Below are 20,384 nucleotides of genomic sequence, written 5' to 3'. Positions count from 1 at the left end.
CACCACCCCATCCCTCGTCTATGACTTCCATAGCTGGTTATACAACTAGAAGGACTGAGAGCGCTGCTGGACACCCACACACATATTCTCCCACAGGGGCAGCACACATCACACAGCCTCCTCTCTCTCTCTCTCTCTCTTTTCCTTGCTGCATCAACAATACAACACAACACAACAATGCTGAAATAATCCCAGAGGTTCTGCTGCCTGATTTACGCTTAACACTGTCAGGGCTGGAAGAGATGTCTAGGTCACTTGTCACAGCTTTTGTGGAGATATCACATAATGTGAGTAAGTGAAAACCTGGTGTCTGGCTGTGAGTGGAAATGGTTGGGGGGAAGGAAGCTGAAGTACAGGAAGGAATACAACAACCTTAGAAATCAAAAACTGTTTTTTTTAATTTGTAACTATTCACAGCTGATATTTTGCAGCAATTTCATGCAGAAATGTGACAACCACTACACCATATGGGTGACGTGTCAGCTGAATAGAAGCACTGTGACTGCCTCCAAAAAATCGGACTTAAAAGTCAGCTGTTTTTTTTTCTGTTTAATTGCGCACAGACTGGTGACCTATCCAAAGTGTTAAAGAGAATTAATGAATGAAAGACTGCAGTATTTCCTTGATTAGTTTGGAGCAATGTCAGTGTTCAAACCATCACATCAGCCACCTCTGTCTCTGTTTTCCTTTCTCTCTAATCTCCTTCTTTTTGTTTCTCTTGTCATTTACCACAGAGGCATCGTACTTGAGTAGTGATACTGTTCCATTCTGCTTGCTAGTTTCTGTCAGCCTGACCTTTACCTGTATGTTTTTGCCTCTTCTGATTTGTATGCCTGCTCTGACTGCTTCCCTGTCGCTGACCCTGCCTGATCTAAGTAAAAAGGCTTTTGACTTTTAACGCCATTTTCTGAGTGCTGCTTTTAAGTCCAAGCTTTTGTGTCTGAATTATTTTACCAACTCTGAAAGACATCCCAAATTACAAATAAAACTGATGGATGTCAATACAAACTAAAACAAGAGCAGTACTAATAGGAACAATGCCTACTAAATCTGATCCAAATGTTACATAACTAAATAACTAGTGTAAGTTTCCATTTTCATTCACTGTTTACTTCCCCAAAACACATTCTGATGTCTCATAAATGTGTTGAGCATATTCCTGATACAGCTTTTGCAATCAGTGGAATAGCATGAAATCATTGTCAGAAATACATATGCATACATCCACTCTGGCACAACAAGGACCATTGATATTATAGCAGCAGTAACTAGTGATCAAAAACTTCACAGGTACGTTTACATGACTATAACAGGAGACAAGCATTGAAGAAAGTATTATAACAGATTCCATTAACAAATCAAAATAACATACCAATTTTTGGATTAGTAAGTATTGCTAGTTCACTTTATTTAGACTGTTGAGGGGAACTCACATGAGCAGGGAAAGAGCAAACATACATGTACATATTTATACTGCATGAGGGCACTGAATGACATAATACATTTCCTAGGCCTTTAACCGTCAGTTTAGTAAACACTTAAGCAAAACCTCAACCCTTATTTAAAACTAAGAACATTAATTTTGAAAACAAGTTTTAACCATCAGACAGTGATTTAAAGCTGTGGGGATTGGCTAAAATGTCCTTATGATGCAAAAATGTCCTTAATACAATAGTCTCAATTCAAAATGTATCCACTCCAAAACAGAAAGACGCAAAATAGATGTACATTTACACCAATCAGCCACAAAATTAAAAGCATCTTCCTAATATTGTGTAGGTTCCCATCGAAACTGTCAGGCTATGGACACAGTACATCTGGGGGTGTCCTAGTTTATCCTTTGGATCGTGTAGGTTGCAGGGTTGGGCCTAAGTGGATTTGGCTTGTTCTACTGCAAACCACAAATGTTTGATCACATTGGTGTGGTGGGACATAGTGTCGTGCTGAGGGAGGCTACTGTAAACACTACTGCTTGGTCTGCAGCAGCTTTTACATAGGTAGGTGGTACATTTCAAAGTAACATCCACATGAATGCCAGGACCTGAGGTTTCCCAACAGTACATTGCATTGTAACAAGACTATCAGTGTCATTCATTTCACCTGTCAGTGGTTTTAATGATGAGGCAGATTGGTATACAACCATAACCAGGCCATGATTACAAGGAGCCAAATACCTGTTTCTGGTTGTTAAGGTGCATTTCACGGTCAGCCACCTCCCGACGAAGCCTATCCACATCCTGGCTGAGGTGCAGTCGATCTTCTCTCTCATCAGAGGCCTCATCCAGCTGCTTGGACAAGTAGAAGTTCTGGCGGTTCAGCTCTGCATTCTCCTGAGTCAGTGCAGTCAGCTGCTCTTCTAGGTCTGTGATCACCTGTAGAAAAATGAGAACACTCAATCTTCATATTTAAACAGATGAAAACATACACAGTATTCATTCTGCAAATGTTTTCCTAAAAACAATTAAGTTGACACTTTACTATATATTTGTCTTTACAGAATAGAGCCAAGAATCACAGCAGCATTTTTTATGAACTGCTTTTGCATTTCCTTGTAATACCTTTAACACTTCAACTGATCCATATGCGCAGTTGGTGTGTTGGTCTAGTCCAGTTCCAATACACTGCCAGTTTATGGAACTACTTTATAGGTACTCCAGAAAGGATGCATTTATGGCTCATTTCCTCTTGAATAGGCTGTACTCCATCAGTATACCTACTGGCTTTGAGCACAGTTACGGCTGCTCAGCCTGACTGTAGTGGATGAAGCTGTGGTTTGCATATGGCAAGAAAGTATTGTTGTTTCTATCAGTTATGACAATGTGCTATCAATACACCACAGGAGTCCAGGAATGCAGCAGATTTAAAAAACCTGCCCAGCCTTCAACAGTTTGTGTTACCTCTATTATAAACTAATGTGCCAGAATCATAACAGCCAAAGCGTTGCTATGATTGCAGCCACATCAAAGCGGCAACATCATCCTACAATCACAGCTACAGTCTGTCTTAATCAGCTTCACCAGCAGTCTGTAAGAGAGCTAGGTCAACTAATTCCTCTAGTTTCTAACTGCAATGCCACAGACTTGTGCCTAAGAAGCCAAAGCTTTAGGGTGCGCCCACTCTCACTGTGGTTACAGCCAGCAGTGTGTAGGTGAGTTTAGCTGCACTGATCTACTTCTACATCAGGTTATTAAGCCTTAACATAATTGACACAAACTCCGAAAGGAAGCTCCATATACTGCATAGCAAAGAATATTCATCACAGTTAATGAAAATTAACTTTTATCATTTACAAGTAAGAGAAAGTTTTTTTTTTCTGAAATGGTGAAAATGTTCATATTATTGCTCCTCCACATAAAAACTTGACCTAACACCCCACACAGTCTAAACTCTACTGCTGCATTATTACATGATGCGGATATCTGGGTTTGCGATATAATGCAGTAATCATTTTGGCATGATATCTAACTTACTTGTTTAACCCCAGCAGCATTCAGAGCAAGGAGCAGGCTAATCATTTCATTAGCTTGTTCCCTTAATCAGCCATGACTACTGTGCACATTGTAGGGAAATGAAGGTTCGAGGCTGATGAGGCTCCCTGTTAAAAGCCCTTTATCCTCAGCTCTTATGGGAGCATGTATACTACGCAGAACTTCAAGGTGGCAGGGGGGAAGAGGCAAAGCTTTTAAGTACATAAATTAGCTGTCTCTTCTGTACTGACTCAGTGCTTCTGCTCCCCTGAGGCAGGGGACTGACAGCAGCAACTAAACTCTCAAGGCTGGGCAAAAAGTCAACGGTGGAATGGATGCAATGGTGCTCTGGCAAGCCTCTATGTTTATTCCACTCTTATGTCAACCCAATCTGTAGAGCAACTTGAAGACCTAAAGCGTCATTACATATCATTTCATCAAGTGGTCCCCACCTGACCCCCTCAGATTTTTCTAATTTTTACATACTCATAGAAAATTATATATGATGAAAAAATCCAAAATTGCAAGGCTTAATTGTAAAGAGTTCCAAAGTTATGACCATTTGAAGTAGGTAGGGGGTACCCTAAAATTGCGACCAAAATTAAGACTTGAAAATTTTGGCTATTTTCAGGCTTCTATAACTTCTGAACAAAAAGAGCTAGAGGTCTGAAATTTTCAGGATCATTTCATAGGAATCCATAGTCCTAAGAAATGTGAAAATATTTACTTAAAATTTATAATTGCATGTTACAGAGAATGACAAATTTGAGATTTTATCCATCACAAACTTCTAAAATGCTACTTTTGGCCACCTGTTACACAAGAACTAATCATCCTATTCATTAGAAATTTTATGTGCTGATCTTGGCTACCTAGGGAATGGATCTCTGTAAAATAAAGGTCCTATGTTATGTTATGTATGATATATAAACAGCTAAAAATCTAAAATATCTGTCTGGCCTTCAGATTCAAAGGTCAATATCAGCATGTGGGATAGGTAGTATCACAAAATAAAAGACACCGTGTGAAAGTACAGGAATTGCCCTAAATTTTGACACCAAGCACAACTTGCTTCTATAAATCCTTCTATGTTAAATGTTCAAATTAAATATGCACATTTTCACCCCATATTTTAGCCATATATAACATAAAATTTAGTGATTTTCAAATGTTCAAATGTATGTATTGCAGAGTAAAGAAGATATTATTAAGTACTTACAAATTTATACATCAACTGTTGTTAGAATGAATGACCTTGTGTCTGAAGAAACTGTGGCAGATTTGTTGCAGCATGATCTGCATCCTGGCCAGTATGTTGCAGCTGTTAATGATAATTACTGGTACTTGAATGTTGTGGAAGTGTCAACTGAGCAGGCAGATGTGTTCCTAGACTTCATAAAACCAAAAGGCCCTGCCAGATCATTTTCTTGGCCCAAAAGGAAGGACCAGTGTTGGGTGCCAACAGACCATATCCTTACTCAAATTGCAGACTTAACGACAGCAATGGGTCGTCAGTATAAACTTAGCCAGGACGCAGAAAAGAAGGTTTCTGAACTGTTTAAAAAATTTCTGAAAAGACATAACTGAACCAACTTTGCAAACTATTCTTGAAAATTTGTAAGTACTTAATAATATCTTCTTTACTCTGCAATACATACATTTGAACACTTGAAAATCACTAAATTTTCTGTTATATATGACTAAAATATGGGGTGAAAATGTGCATATTTAATTTGAACATTTAACATAGAATGATTTATAGAAGCAAGTTGTGCTTGGTGTCAAAATTTAGGGCAATTCCTGTACTTTCACATGGTGTCTTATTTTGTGATACTACCTATCCCACATGCTGATATTGACCTTTGAATCTGAAGGCCAGACAGATATTTTTGATTTTTAGCTGTTTATATATCATACATAACATAACATAGGACCTTTATTTTACAGAGATCCATTCCCTAGGTAGCCAAGATACAGCACATAAAATTTCTAATGAATAGGATGATTAGTTCTTGTGTAACAGGTGGCCAAAAGTAGCATTTTAGAAGTTTGTGATGGATAAAATCTCAACTTTGTCATTCTCTGTAACATGCAATTATAAATATTAAGTAAATATTTTCACATTTCTTAGGACTATGGAGTAAGTATAAGTATGTAAAAATTTAGAAAAATCTGAGAGGGTCAGGTGGGAAATTTTCTTAAAATCTGTTGATTTCATATGGAATGACCCTAAAGTAAATCACACCAAGGGATTTGCATTCTCATTGCTGTGAAATGTAAATTGCTTACAACTATTTTTGAAGGCTGTGGGTGCCACACAGTTTCCTTGATTAATTAACATGGCCTTTATTGTACAATCAAACCAGAAATTACAGAGGAACATCCTCGCCTTCAGTAAATGAGCAGGTGTCCACCTAAATTCATAATTTTTTAAATGTAACCTCTTTTTACTGAAGTCATTACTACCTAGATATGGGTGACTGATATGGATATAATTGTCATATATATGAATTGCATATATATGAATTTGCTGGTAATTCAACTGAGAAAATCTTTATCGAAGAAATGGAAATGCCTTTTGTCAATTCCAGTCTAAAAGCAGTCTTTACTGGTTTAAATATGGCCCACAATGGTCTAATACATCATTGGCCTATTCCTAAACTATAACATTAGTCATGTGTAGCTAGGCAGGAAGAATAAAAACCTTAAAGCACCACTCTCATGTGACCTTAGTACACTGTGAAACAACATTATGTTTACACGTATAAAAGGTGTTTGTCCTAGTTTGAATTATGTATATACCTAATTCTTTTCTGCTATGTTTAGCACTAGTACAGTTTAAAAAAGACACTCACAAATTTGGTTCTCTTAAGTTCCAGTATCTGCACTTAGTGGATACAATGCTCCCATGACACAAAATATACATCTTAATACAAAGCAGTTGGACACATCAGAGAACATATCGACAATGTCGGTATTTTAAAGTCTCACCATGAGTGCAGTTAAACACAAACTATTGCAGTCAGTATATGTTGTTGTAGTCTGGTGGTTACTGAATGTCTTGCATGCAAAGCTGCCATTTTGGCTAGAACAGAACACAAAAGGAAAATTCAGTGTATGTCCCACATAGAAAGAGTTCACCCTTTGATGGTCAGGAGTGTGCTAAGTCAGATTGTAATCTGTCAGTTCAAATACAAAAATGGATTCATGTAAATGCTTCAATGGAATGCTAAAATGATAAGAGAGTACCTGAAGAACTAAGTTCATTGACATTTTATTGAAACAATTTTCAAGACAGCTTGCTCTTTTCCAAAATATTCCATGGACAGACTAATCAACACTGCAAGTCTTAGAGGGGAAAAACAGTGGCATTTCAAGCTCTGCTTGTTGCAGAATTTGGCTGTGTTTGCCTGAACACTGGCCAGCTGAATCTATGGACACTGCTTTCTGAACAGTTTGCGAGTGGGAGGATCTCAAAAGTAGGGCAATGGGATAAAGGAGGACCATGATGATCTTGGTGTTTATTAACAGGACAGTGTGTATGAATTTGAAGGCACTCAAATATCTTAACATGACATCATCTCTCAAGGTTAGTGGGACATGATGACTGCAACATCCTATGTTGTCTAACAATAACTATGCTGACATGGAAAATGAAACTATGTAACCAAATGTAAAGCTCTTGAGGCTAATGTGGGAAAAACATCAGATGTTCTGTTACAAACTAAACCATAGTGTTTGTTGGTAATGTTGAGTGTGTGACACCATAAAGCCTGACAAACAAAAAACAAAAAAATCCCAGAATGTGAAGCGGCGAATAACAGTGATTACTGGATGGAAGCTTCCTGAACTGTTCCAGCAGGGCTAGTTTTAGTAAAAGTAACTCATTTAGTTAATATGTTAATTAGCACAATGGCATCATGGAAACAAATGATTAAACTGAGAATGAATGTGCCGCTGTTGGTGCTTTTTTGGAACAGCAAACTATGTTGCATCTAATTAGAATATGTTCATATGTTCATCCGACGTGTGATGACATGTCCTTTTTATCACGTGGCCGGTCTGACAGATCTGTCAGATCTAGATGCTTTGAAAAAGATGGCAGATGGCGTCGAAACATGTCAGCAAGGTAAAACCATACTTTCTTACTGAGTTGTCAGTTTTAAAGTAACGCTATCCTATGTTGCATCTAACTATGGCCATAGCAACAATATTTTGGGATCACCCTGAAAATATGCGCATTGCCCCCTGGTGATAAATTTTACATCATAAAGTATGACAAGGACTCTGCACTTATATTTTGCAATGGAAAGGTTGTTAAAAGTCACGGGCGTCAGGTGTTTTCAATTGAGATCTGATTTAACCAAGAATGTCAAAAATACATATTGACTGAAATATGGCTACTTGAAGTGCTGTGTATTGATGTATGATGCTTCAGCTGGTGTTCAATGCCAGAAGAGCTCTCTATTCCTGGAAAGAGTGAAAGAGCAAAAAAAGCGAAGTGAGCAGCTTACCGCACAGCTGTCTCTCAAGGCATCAAATTTACGTTGTATCTCATCTCTGTGTGACTAGAAGGCATGACAAGAGAGACAGAGGGACAGATTTTACTCCCTAAATTATATAACATCAAAGGAGACATCATCTTCCAAACTCCTTTACTCTCTCTCTCTCTCTTACTCTGAGCACAGTGATCTCCTCCTCAGCCTCTGCAGTGGTCTCTTCCAGCTCAGTCTTGGCCTGCTGCAGTTGGCTCTCCAGAGCACGGCGAGCTGCCTGCAGGTTGCTGATCTGAGATTCACGTTCTTGCAGTGAAAGAGTCAGCTCTGTCACCTGACGTTTAATCTCCAGCTTTTGTTCCTCATTCTCCAGCCCAATCTACAAAGGCAGACAGAAAGGGACCATTCAGGATCAGGAGATAGAGGAGGCGATTCACCCCAAGGAGCAGTCAGAGACATGCTGACATGACACAGCTTTCCACAGGGATGAGAGAGCATTGCACCTAACATTTCACCTTGTTATGGCTCTGCCTTGATTTGTTGTGTTTTTGTTTTCTGCTACATCTGAATTAAAAACAGGAAGTAAGTTTTATTGTCCACTACTACAAAATTACAGCACTTACGTAGGTAATAAAACAGATTCAGAAGTTCTGCAAATGTTTTCTGGCCCATAAAATGAACTTTCTGGACAACTGTAGAATATTTTCCGTAGCCTACATGACAGTACTAATATTCCAATGAAAAGCCATACATTATGTTTATGAACTGTACATTAAATCTTCTCTGTCTTTTTTAAACTTTAAATTTAGTGGCTAGAGCCTATATATCATTATCTAACCAATTTTTAAGCTGCACCTGCTTCCGCATGGGGTCATGATGCACTATATTAATTTCCTCACCATAAATTCACATAATGATACACTGGTGTATTTCTGCTCTCTGGAGCCAGATTAGTACAGATGGAAGAGGTCTAGTGCTCAACTTTATCTACTGAGCCTTTAAAAGTGTTGTCTGTTATGCTTGGAAATACACTTTGTGCAGGACTTACTTAAAATTACTTGGTATTGAAACAGAAAAAGGCACAGAATTGAGAGATTGCACTGAAACTGACACAACAGTAAGACAAAAATTGGGAACAGGGTGAAAGCAAAGAATGTTTGAGTGTTACACTTGTGGGAAAGCTTATATCCACAAATCTATCAACACATGAATCATGCTTAATAACCCCGCTTTTCACTCTGCCCCCTATAATATCTCCTCACCTCTCTGAGCCGAGTTTCCAGCTCCATCACGCGGCTCTTATTGCTTTGCTCTTGCTGACTCATTTTCTCTAGATGCTCCTCCAGTTTAGCATTCTGGGCCTCCAGCTTCCCAGCCTGAGACTCCAGGTAGAACTTCTGCTGGCGAAGCTCTGAGATCATCTCCTCCTGGGCTTTCCTAAAAAGACCACACATCAGTATGAGGAAAAGGTTTAAGAGGAGGCTATGCAACACTCCCAAGATAAAATTCCAGGTATTATTTTGCACAAACTGGATCCTCTTTAACCAGCCTCTTGACCTTCATACTTGGGATAACAATAAATGGCCACAGCTTTCACTTGGATAAAAGTTTTGTCATGCATTTCATTTTGCTGTCAAGCAGAATCACAAAGCATTCTGTATAAGTACTTACATGTTTTTCTGGGTGTAGATGCTGCTGTTGGCTGCCAATTTATTGGCCTCTGACAGCTCAGCAAGTCTCTGTTCCAGGCTGTTCATCTTTGAGTCCATAGCATTTATGGTCTGAATAGAAATTTTGGACACTATTAGTTGTGTTTAATTAAACATTTAGTTACATTTTCACATACTGGCTTTAACTGAGATCAGATTAAGGATATTTTGTTGTGCTGTATAATATTATTTCAAGCCTGAAATCTGTGTCAATGTGGTGTATGTTAAAATACGCCTGAAATAGTGTCATTTCCAAGCTGGTCAGTTCTTACCGCCTTCTGTTCACTGATGATGCTGCACTTCTCCCGCACCTCCTCTTCATATTTGCTCTGACTGGACTCCAACATCTCCTTATCAGCCATGTCCGCCTTCATCTGGGCCTCCAGCACCTGCTCAATGCCAGGCAGCCCACAGAACCATAACCAGGATATCACTTAACAGGACAAAGAATGGTGTGAAGATGACATACTGTAGATCTCCCAAGCATACAGGACACCCACAACTCAATCAGCTACACAAAGGCCACAAACATAGCACGGGGCACTTCCTGTAAGTTCATTAGTATATTGTTTTACACAGCAACAAAGTGTCTGCAACATCAATGGATTTATGTATTGAAAAATCAAACCTTTATCTTGTCTTCATAGAGTTTTTCCTTCTGTTTAAGATGAGTCTCTAAACGCTGGGCAGTAGCTTGGGTCTCTCGCAGATTCTCCTCCAGCTCCTACACAAAAATAAAAATGTTATAAACAGCATACTAATACCAGGGGCCATGCTCACAAAAGCTAAAAGTAGCAAAAAGTACTTTCTAAACAATTTTGGTATGATTTAAAGTATTTCATCACAAATAAAAGCCTATATATTTGTGGTGAGTTAGAAGTAGTCCAAATAAATCCTAACTCATAGACACCTAATCACAATCAGTAAGGGTTCCTCCTTCTAATGTGCCTTATCCTGTTTTGAAATATAATTATAATGAGTGTTTACTAGCTCAGCTGTGGGGGAGTTTGATTGTGGTGGATTCTGTAAGAGATTTAAAATCTTCACACACGTCTTTTTTTATGTCTGCTACAGTAAAGGTATTCATAAGCCAGTGTATTACTTTGTTAAATATTTAAAACCAGTGACATGATTTCATAAAATGCATTAAATATTTGTGACTTAAATATGAACAGATAAATACCAGTTCATTTTTGTTGCTACTGATGCAGTAAGTTATCAAGTTCATGAAACATACTATCATTTATTCCTATGATTTCAACCCCCCTCTTCTATTTCTGGGGCACTCTTCACTGGCCTTATTCATAGCTCAGATTAGGGCATGATGTGGCAAGAAAACGACAGGTGGACATGATATACAACAATAATAATTCTTGTAAGTTGTCTTCATTTGAATACAAAGTTTCTCTCAGCAGCTTTAAAACATCGTCTCAAGAGGACACTATTAGCTAAAAAGCTTTAGTGCCATTTAGTGCCAAAAAATTCCTATTTTCTCCCCTGCACCCCTACACAGTAGTTTGTCACTAATAAGACCTCCGATCAGGTTTAATCTTGGGGTAAGGATGCAGGGTATAAAATGACGTGACTGAACTAAATGATGCAATAAAACTAACCAGAAAAATGAGACAAAGATGTCAATCAAGCACGCTTTGTTTACGTCCACGCTAATAAGGTAAACTAATTGAAAATACTTGCCGTTGTTGTATCATGGCTGCATAGGGGTTCTAAAATGAGACAATATTATGTAAAATGAATTATTGTATGTGGTACCTATGTGGCTGTGTATATAAAAATAGAACGTCACATTCAAAATTATCCATAAATATGGTGAATGATAAACCTGGGTTTTTCAGAATTATTATGTAAAATTGTAGTCCCTCTGCAATGATGACAATGACCTATGTTTATCTCACACCTCGTCTGATTATTTTAGCTCCACAGAAGTGATGAAAGGTGGGTTACCAGAATCTTATCTGCCATCTGCTGAATCTGCTGGGCCTTGCTCTGGATCTCATCCTTCAGTTTCGTCTCCCGGCGTTCCACAATCTCCAACCTTTTCACCTGGTTCTCAAGAGTCTTCCTTCCATCCTGCAGATAACGAGCAAAAGTGACACACAAAACCTAACTGACTGAATGTTTTTTTTAGTTTTAAAAATGCAACCTCAGGTCAAGAAAATCCATAGTTAGAAACATTTTTTTGCTATTCAGACATTAAAATGCAATTAGGTTTAAAATTTCTACTTCAAGGGAAAAGCGACTATTGTAGCAGTTAGTGATATACCTCTGCAAAGTTTATATCACTTATTTATTATCATTATTTAAAGTGCCTCACAGTGGTGGCATTCATGCAAGAGGGTTGAGAGGTCTTTGGAGCAGTGGAAATTTGACAAGGTGCATGTGTTCTTTCCTCTAAGGTTCCTATCAAATCTACCCTGAACTATTTACCAAATCTACATGTCGAGTGCTTGAAGTAAAATGCTGCTTTAGAAGAACTTACAACATGCACCCTCAAAAATAAAGCATGTTCTATATGCAACTATTGACAGTGCACATACAAATACATAATGTACCGTTCAAATTTTGGGGTCACTTATAAATGTCCTTATTTTTGAAAGAAAAGCAGTGTTTTTGAATGAAGATAACCTTAATTTAATCCGAAATACAGTCTAGACATTGCTAATGTGGTAAATGACTATTCTAGATGGAAACGGCTGATTTTTAATGGAATATCTACATAGGGGTACAGAGGAACATCTCCAGCAACCATCACTCCTGTGTTCTAATGCTACATTGTGTTAGCTAATGGTGTTGAAAGGCCAATTGATGATTAGAAAACCCTTGTACAGTTATGTTAGCACATGAATAAAAGTATGAATTTTCATGAAAAACGTGAAATTGTATGGGTGAACCCAAACTTGTGAACAGTAGTGTATATGTATATTTATGGCATAATTTTATTGAAGTTGGTGAGTTGTGTGACTAAGCCACCATACACTGTTCTGATACTTGAGACACAATGTTATAAATGATGAAAGGTTTGCCTGCTGGTCTCTGCTTGCTTGCACCTTTTGGTGAGCCAAGAATTGCTAGAGTTTTAGGTATTCCTTGTTTGCTAATATGAGATCTGCATACTTTTATTATTATATACATTCTTAGTGATCCAAACTCCAAATTTGCATGAAATTTCATATTTAAAGATATTTTTTCTGTTGCGAGAAATGGATACAATACCAAGACAAAACACTAAAGCCTACCAGGAGCAGTTAGTTTCTAAAGTAAAGTAAAATTAAATAAGAAAAGATGTCTTTTTTAAATTTACACAGCTATGGATTTGTTTGTTTTTGTTAAATTTGAATGTAAAGACAATTTACATTTGACCTGAGAAAACTGTACGCAGAAACGTTGTCTGTATTATAGTACATGCAGGTGCACTAACCCACCAGAGAATCAGTTAACTAAATGTCATATGCAGCCTGATTAGCTGTCACACCAGTCACAATACTGTTCTCCTGTTAAGGACCACAGATTATCTGTATACAATGAATACAACAAGATAATGAGCAATGTTTCTGCAAAAATGTGCTCAATTCACTTTAAGCTGCAGTAGGTTAGTAAGAAAGTGACCAAAAAAAAATGTCAGAATTTGGACCTATCCAGCCCTTGTGCAGCTCTTCTCTCTCATCTCTGTTCTCAGTCCCTACTAGCAGATAAACATCAAATTTAAAGACAATTAAAATCAAAGTCAAAAATTATTTATGGCTTCCACTACCTTTCACAGACCTGTGACTGGCCAAAATGTCCTGTCCTGAAGCTAGACCTTGTAAATCCAAAAATTTGAACCAAGAGAAGGTACCACAGTCTAGTTTCCCTTTCAGATCACTTAACTATAATATGCTGACAGGTTAATATGGAAATTCCCCCCAACTATGTCAAAATAATAATAATGCCAACCACATCTCTGGACTAATGATTGTGAAAGTTTGTGTCTATGATTTTTTTGGCAGCAGCACATCAATATAATTTTTGATGACAAAACAATCATAGGCACAAAGTTTTACCTTTTACCCTGCATCACAAAGAGTGACATAAATCCACACAAATCACATGAACACAAAAGCTATCTGACATGCGATCATGTCATCAAAGTGTTCCTCGGGAGGTGTAAAAACATGTTTACAAGAGAACAAGAAGCCAGAACAAATGTATGCAAGTGATGTAGATGTGTAGAGTGTGCATGATGCAGACCAGAGGTTTGTATGTACCTCAGTCTCACGGAGTCGTCTGCGCAGGCTGTCACTGGAGTCTTCCTTGTTCTGAAGCCTCTCTAGGTCTCGTTCCATTCGCTCTTTGGCCACTTTCATCGTCTGAAGGAGGTCTGTAGCCTCTGCACTGCCCTTTAACGCCTGCAGGTTCAAAGATCAAACATCAGTTAAAATATATACATTTGTAAATATTTTTTACACAAACTTTAATTTGAAAGAAAGTGTACATTAACTTGAGTTTGTTGTACTGATACAAATGGCACCATATAAGTCCAAATACAAATCAGATAAACAGCTACCATTAAAATAACTGTGTATAATGACAAATCAAATACATGGAATGCATAATCTACCATATGCAAAAGTGTCACATGGTTAGTTGTCCAAACAGCACTGGTGACACAGGTTTACACTGCATTGTTTGCAGATTATTTCATTAACTTGTTCGCACTAAGTCAGAAGTAGATTTATAGCAAATGTGGGCTCAGTCAGCCTTGAATATCAGCACCACAGCCCTCATGTACTCTTGGCAAAATGGATGGCACTTTTAAATATTCATCTCCAGGAAAAGACAATTAGAATGGAATTATCTTTGCTAATGAGGCAAAATGGTTTGATTGCTGATAATTAAGCAGTAAGTCTAGTTTTAAAAGACAGCTTAATTGTTCTCTGACGATAGACTAAATCTGACAGTGGACTACAGTTAATACAGTTTATGAGACAGAGAGAGCAAGAAGGAGGTCAGGAAGGGTAAAGAGGCTGTTTATACACATCTGAAAGTGTGAAATGCTGTTACATCTCTTGCGTTTGGGAGCACAAGCTGAGATAAATTATTCATTAATCTTCACAGCAAAAATATTCTACCTTGGCAAGCTTCTCTTGAAGATCCTGGATTTTTGTCTGCTGCTCAACATTAGCCTATAAAGAAAAATACATACAAGTCATTCTGAAATGTAATGATTATCATGCTTATCATTCTTTGATGCGATCACCTGAACTTGTAAATGTCCTTGTCTAATAATATTTTTCATCTAACCACACAGTCTTTTTACAACCAAATTAGGAAACTACCTTCTCCAATTTGGTGATTGTATCCTCTGCTTCTGCTTTGCCCTGCTCTTTTGCCTGGGAGGATATAGGACAATCAGTAAGATATCTCCCAGATGTTGTAATGGGAAGTAGAAACTTAATAATGACTACAAGGTTGACATTTAACATGATAGTATCATATTATCACTTAATTGAGAAATGTTAAGTGATAATATTAAACACATTGTTTTTTACCATGACTTTTGAATCATTATGAGTTTAAGTTACAGTATGGACCTTCTGCACCCTATGCTGGTAGTCTGCAGCCTTCCTCTTCAGTTCCTCGCTGGCCTGTCGAGACTCTTTTAGCTCAGCCTCATATAAGTCGCTACGGCGACGGGCAGCAGACAAGTCCTCCTCTAGTTGTCGAATGGAAACTCGCATCTCCTCCAGCTGGGCATGATATTCCTGCACAAAGACAACAGAAACTTTAGATGAGGAGGCTAGGAGAGGAGAGGAGAGGAGAGGAGAGGAGAGGAGAGGAGAGGAGAGGAGAGGAGAGGAGAGGAGAGGAGAGGAGAGGAGAGGAGAGGAGAGGAGAGGAGAGGAGAGGAGAGGAGAGGAGAGGAGAGGAAACGTCTTCTACACGCACCTGGGATGAGAAGCTGTCTTTTACATTTTTTAATTACAAGTACTTTATCTAGGTAACATGGCAATATTTGTTTAGCTGCTATTTATGGTGACTTTCTAGCAGTGCAGAAACTGCAAGAGTAATTACCAGCTCTAAGGCAGCCTCAGTAACCTCTGATTTTAGCCTGAAGAAATGTTCTTGTTAGAAACCACTATATCATTCACACCAGCCAGTGTCACACATTAATACCTCAGCAGAATAAAACTCAACATATAGTGGAGATAAGGATAAGCTACACACGTGGACAAAATTGTTGGTACCCCTCGGTTAATGAAAGAAAAACCTACAATGGTCACAGAAATAATTTGAATCTGACAAAAGTAATAATGAATAAAAATTCAATGAAAATTAACCAATGAAAATCAGACATTGCTTTTGAACCGTGGTTTAACAGAATTATTTGAAAAAATAAACTCATGAAACAGGCCTGGACAAAAATGAAGGTACCCCTAACTTTACTTTTTGTTGCGCAACCTTTTGAGGCAATCACTGCAATCAAACGATTTCTGCAACTGTCAATGAGACTTCTGCACCTCTCAGCAGGTATTCTGGTCCACTCCTCATGAACAGACTGCTCCAGTTGTCTCAGGTTTGAAGGGTGCCTTCTCCAGACGGCATGTTTCAGCTCCTTCCACAGATGTTCAATAGGATTTAGATCAGGGCTCATAGAAAACCACTTCAGAATAGTCCAGTGTTTTCCTCTTAACCATTCTTGGCTGTTTTTAGCTGTGTGTGTTTTGGGTCATTATCCTGTTGCAAGACCCATGACCTGCGACTGAGACCAAGCTTTCTGACACTGGGCAGCACATTTCTCTCTAGAATACCTTGATAGTCATGAGATTTCATTGTACCTGCACAGATTCAAGACACCCTGTACCAGATGCAGCAAAGCAGCCCCAGAACATAACAGAGCCTCCTCCATGTTTCACAGTAGGGACAGTATTCTTTTCTTGAGATGCTTCATTTTTCCATCTGTGAACATAGAGCTGATGTGTCTTGCCAAAAAGTTCCAGTTTTGTCTCATCCATCCATAGGACATTCTCCCAGAAGCTTTTTGGCTTGTCAACATGCAGTTTGGCAAATTCCAGTCTGGCTTTGTTGGGATTTGTTTTCAACAATGGTGTCCTCCTTGGTCGTCTCCCATGAAGTCCACTTTGGCTCAAACAACGACGGATGGTGAGATCTGACACTGATGTACCTTGACCTTGGAGTTCACCTTTAATGTCTTTAGAGGTTGTTCTGGGCTCTTTTCTTATTATCCGTCTCTTCCATTTGTCATCAATTTTCCTCCTGCAGCCATGTCCAGGGAAGTTGGCTACAGTCCCATGGATCTTAAATTTCTGAATAATATGTGCAAGTGTAGTCACAGGAACATCAAGCTGCTTGGAGATGGTCTTATAGCCTTTACCTTTAACATGCTTGTCTATAATTTTCTTTCTAATCTCCTGAGACAACTCTCTCCTTCACTTCCTCTGGTCCATGTTTAGTGTGGTACACACCATGTCACCAAACAGCACAGTGACTACTTGTAACTCTATAAATAGGCTGACTGACTGATTACAAGTTTGTAGACACCTGTGATGCTAATTAGAGGACACACCTTGATTGAACATGTCCCTATGGTCACATTACTTTCAGTCTTTTCTAGGGGTACCATCATTTTTGTCCAGGCCTGTTTCATGAGTTTATTTTTTAAATAATTCTGTTGAACCACAGTTCAAAGGAATGTCTGATTTTCATTGGTTAATTTTCATAGAATTTTTATTTATTATTACTTTTGTCAGATTCAAATTATGGGTCAAATTGTGGGTTGTGGGTACCCGAGGGGTACCAACAATTTTGTCTACGTGTGTAAATATGTTAACAATCAATGTACAGAGAAAAGTATGCAGAGAGAAAAAAAGTCAAAGTCATTTGCACATGTCTGTTAAACAGTAATTAGTCACAGCCTAACAGATCTAATTTCAACCGCCTCATCTGCTTACAGGGCACATCAGCCTGTCTGTCAGTCTAATAAAAAGTAACATCCCTCTGCATCCAGGGAGACTGATGTTCAGCCGACACAGATTAGAACTAATGAAGCAGACAGTATCAGACATGGTGAAAAGGATGCCAAAATAGTCCTAGTGAAGTGGAATGAGAAGTGTTACATGTGTAACCCCACTGTCACAAAGGGATTGCTCAAAGGGGAATTTTTAGGTTTCTCTTCAATATTGTCAGGTCTGGACTTTACTGTGTAAACGATTATCTCAGTGCCCTGAGATAATCATGCTATGTTTTGATTTGTTACTATATAAATAAAACTGATTTTAATTCAGTTAAGTATTGATCGCTGCATGAAGAAACAGCCTCCCAAAACAAAGCAGTGTTAGCCTGTAAGAAAAACCATCAGTGAAGTGACTTTGCACAGCATGACAATACCTGAGCATCTTCCCCTCTTATCATTCTGGCCCTAAAAAGAGCAATCAGTAATGTTTTAACAAAAGAGCGAATAAGTATATGGGAATTAAAGACAAATGAATTCAGCCCACAATATGGTGATCAACTAAGGTCTTGTGGAGCACTCATCAGCAGTGTTTGTTCTTATAGAAAATCAACCAATCAATATATTTTACTCGGCTAATCTGTTGCATGAATAAGCAATTGTAAAGCAAACATACTGTGTTGAAAATTAGACACTGTGGATCAAATGCCTCTAAATTACATTCAAAACACTCTCAACACTATCGATTTAAAATGCAGCTTTACAGATTTAATGCATCCAACAGAAGGTCTGTTGGGTGCACTAATAGGGGCTTTCGACCAAAGAGCACCAGGTGCTAGGTTGGTTCAAAGTTGAGAGCCAGTGCTTTTTTGGTTCAAATCTCGTGCCGCCCCAGAACGAGTTTGTGTTTCCATTCGGAAGGAGCAAAGTTGGAGCTGCGTCATTGCGCCACCACAAAACGTGTGTACGTCACTGCGTACATAGCCGTTCAACAGCGTTCGCGCCGTACGGAAACCCACACAACAACAATGGAGGACTTCATTGGAGTGGTGTTCATGGCTTTGCTAGTGTGTCTCGCCATCGCTGAACAGCAAAACCTTCTGTTAGGGGTTACCCATCAGCGTCGCCGTTCCAATGCCCGGCGATCACGTTTGAGAAGAAAGGTAATTATCAAAGATGTTTGGATACTTAACAGTAAACGTGTTAGCGTTAGCTTAGCTACTTAGCTTCGACTACGCTTGCATTGATTACTTAGCAGTTAAACACGCGCAATAAGTTGATGATCATATCTATGCTTATCTTTTTAGATGTTTTTAGATGTCACCCCGCCCTCTGCCCGTGACATGCTCGGCTCTCAACTCTGGCCAAGTCTGGCCCAGCAACGAATTGGTGCCCGAAAAAGCCCCAGTTTTTGGAGCCCGGAGCCGCAGCTCCGGTGGTGGAAAGACAAAAAACCGGCGTCGAGTCGGGCACTGGCTCCGACTCCGAACAGGCTCCACCCCGGTCAAAAGCCCCTATCTATCAGTCATTATCTGACAGTTCACTAGCTTTGAGCTGCTTAAAGTCAGTAAAGTACAAAGTTTCAGTTGAATTTTTTTCATGTGTGTTCTGGAATGGAGCTAAGGATACATTTTATATCTCAAACACAGAAATTGTATCAAAGAGCAATCTTTTTTTTTCCAAGACTAATTGGCTTCAAGTTTAAGTTAGGACTGACTCTCTGTGAGGAGTGCCAGTATACTGGCCCTCAATTTCCTTCAGAGATATTAACTTTATGATTCTTTCCCCACACCTAAAAATACTTTCCTTTAATAAACAAAAAGAGCAAAAAAAGAATGGATGAAGTAACAAAGAAAACTACAGTCAACAATGACAAACACAACTATGAAACCTGTAATATTAATTATTATAATATGCACCATGCTTTTTCTTCAGAGTTTTGAATGTAAGAATTGAAAGGAATGAAATGCTCAAGAGGCTTGGGAGAATGTGATTTGGTCAGATGACACCAAACTTGAGCTCTATGGCATCAGTTTGACTCATCATGTTTGGAGATAAAATGCTGACTATGACCTCAAAAACACCATCCCCACAGTCAAGCATGGAGGTGGAAGCATTTTGCTTTGGGGCTGTTTCTCTGCCAATGAATACAGGATGAATGCACCACATGGAGGGAATGAATGGGGCCATGTACAGAGAAATATTGAGTGAGAACCTCCTTCTCCCAGCCAGAGGACTTAAAATGGGCTTCGGGTGGTTTTTCTGGGAAGATAATGACACAAAGCATAAGGCCAAGGCAAGAAAGGAGCGGCTCAAAAAGGAGCACATTAAGGTCATGGATTGGCCTAACCAGTCTCCAGACCATACTTCCATTGAAAATCTATGGAGGCAACTAAAGCTTTGCGTTTCTAACCTTAAGGATCTGGAGAAAATCTGCAAACAGGAGTTGTCTAAAATACATCCTAAGATGTGTGCAAACCTGGTGACCAGTGACAAATTTCTGGGGGTGCACATTACAGACAGTCTGGACTGGTCATTGCACATAATCACCTCTGGTCAAACGGGCTCAGCAACGTCTGCACTTCCTGCGAAGGACGAAGAGAGCACAGCTGTCCCCTCCCATCCTGACTACCTTCTACATCAGCAGCATAGAGAGCGTGCTGACCAGCTGCATCTCCATCTGGTTTGGCAGCTCCAGGGCCTCAGATAGGAAGTCGCTGCAGAGGGTGGTGAGGACGACAGAGAA

General features: G+C 39.0%; 1 protein-coding gene across 9 annotated transcripts in view; it reads right to left on the bottom strand.

Annotated features, from left to right (window-relative positions):
• Positions 1 to 20,384, bottom strand: part of LOC111567175 (citron Rho-interacting kinase) — a 54,927-nt gene that overhangs the window by 22,611 nt on the left and 11,932 nt on the right. For all 9 annotated transcript variants that reach the window (XM_035947186.2, XM_035947185.2, XM_035947187.2 and 6 more), the window contains 12 exons: positions 15,261 to 15,431; positions 15,006 to 15,059; positions 14,799 to 14,852; positions 13,935 to 14,075; positions 11,635 to 11,760; positions 10,301 to 10,396; positions 9,945 to 10,061; positions 9,635 to 9,744; positions 9,226 to 9,400; positions 8,145 to 8,342; positions 7,982 to 8,035; positions 2,175 to 2,372 (listed from right to left, as the gene is read on the bottom strand). In XM_035947186.2, coding sequence (XP_035803079.1) covers positions 2,175 to 2,372; positions 7,982 to 8,035; positions 8,145 to 8,342; positions 9,226 to 9,400; positions 9,635 to 9,744; positions 9,945 to 10,061; positions 10,301 to 10,396; positions 11,635 to 11,760; positions 13,935 to 14,075; positions 14,799 to 14,852; positions 15,006 to 15,059; positions 15,261 to 15,431 — 1,494 coding nt within the window. The remainder of the gene's footprint in view (positions 1 to 2,174; positions 2,373 to 7,981; positions 8,036 to 8,144; positions 8,343 to 9,225; positions 9,401 to 9,634; positions 9,745 to 9,944; positions 10,062 to 10,300; positions 10,397 to 11,634; positions 11,761 to 13,934; positions 14,076 to 14,798; positions 14,853 to 15,005; positions 15,060 to 15,260; positions 15,432 to 20,384) is intronic.

Source organism: Amphiprion ocellaris, chromosome 6, assembly GCF_022539595.1.
Source record: "Amphiprion ocellaris isolate individual 3 ecotype Okinawa chromosome 6, ASM2253959v1, whole genome shotgun sequence".
NCBI lineage: Eukaryota > Metazoa > Chordata > Actinopteri > Pomacentridae > Amphiprion > Amphiprion ocellaris.
This window is presented reverse-complemented; position numbering and strand designations above follow the sequence as displayed.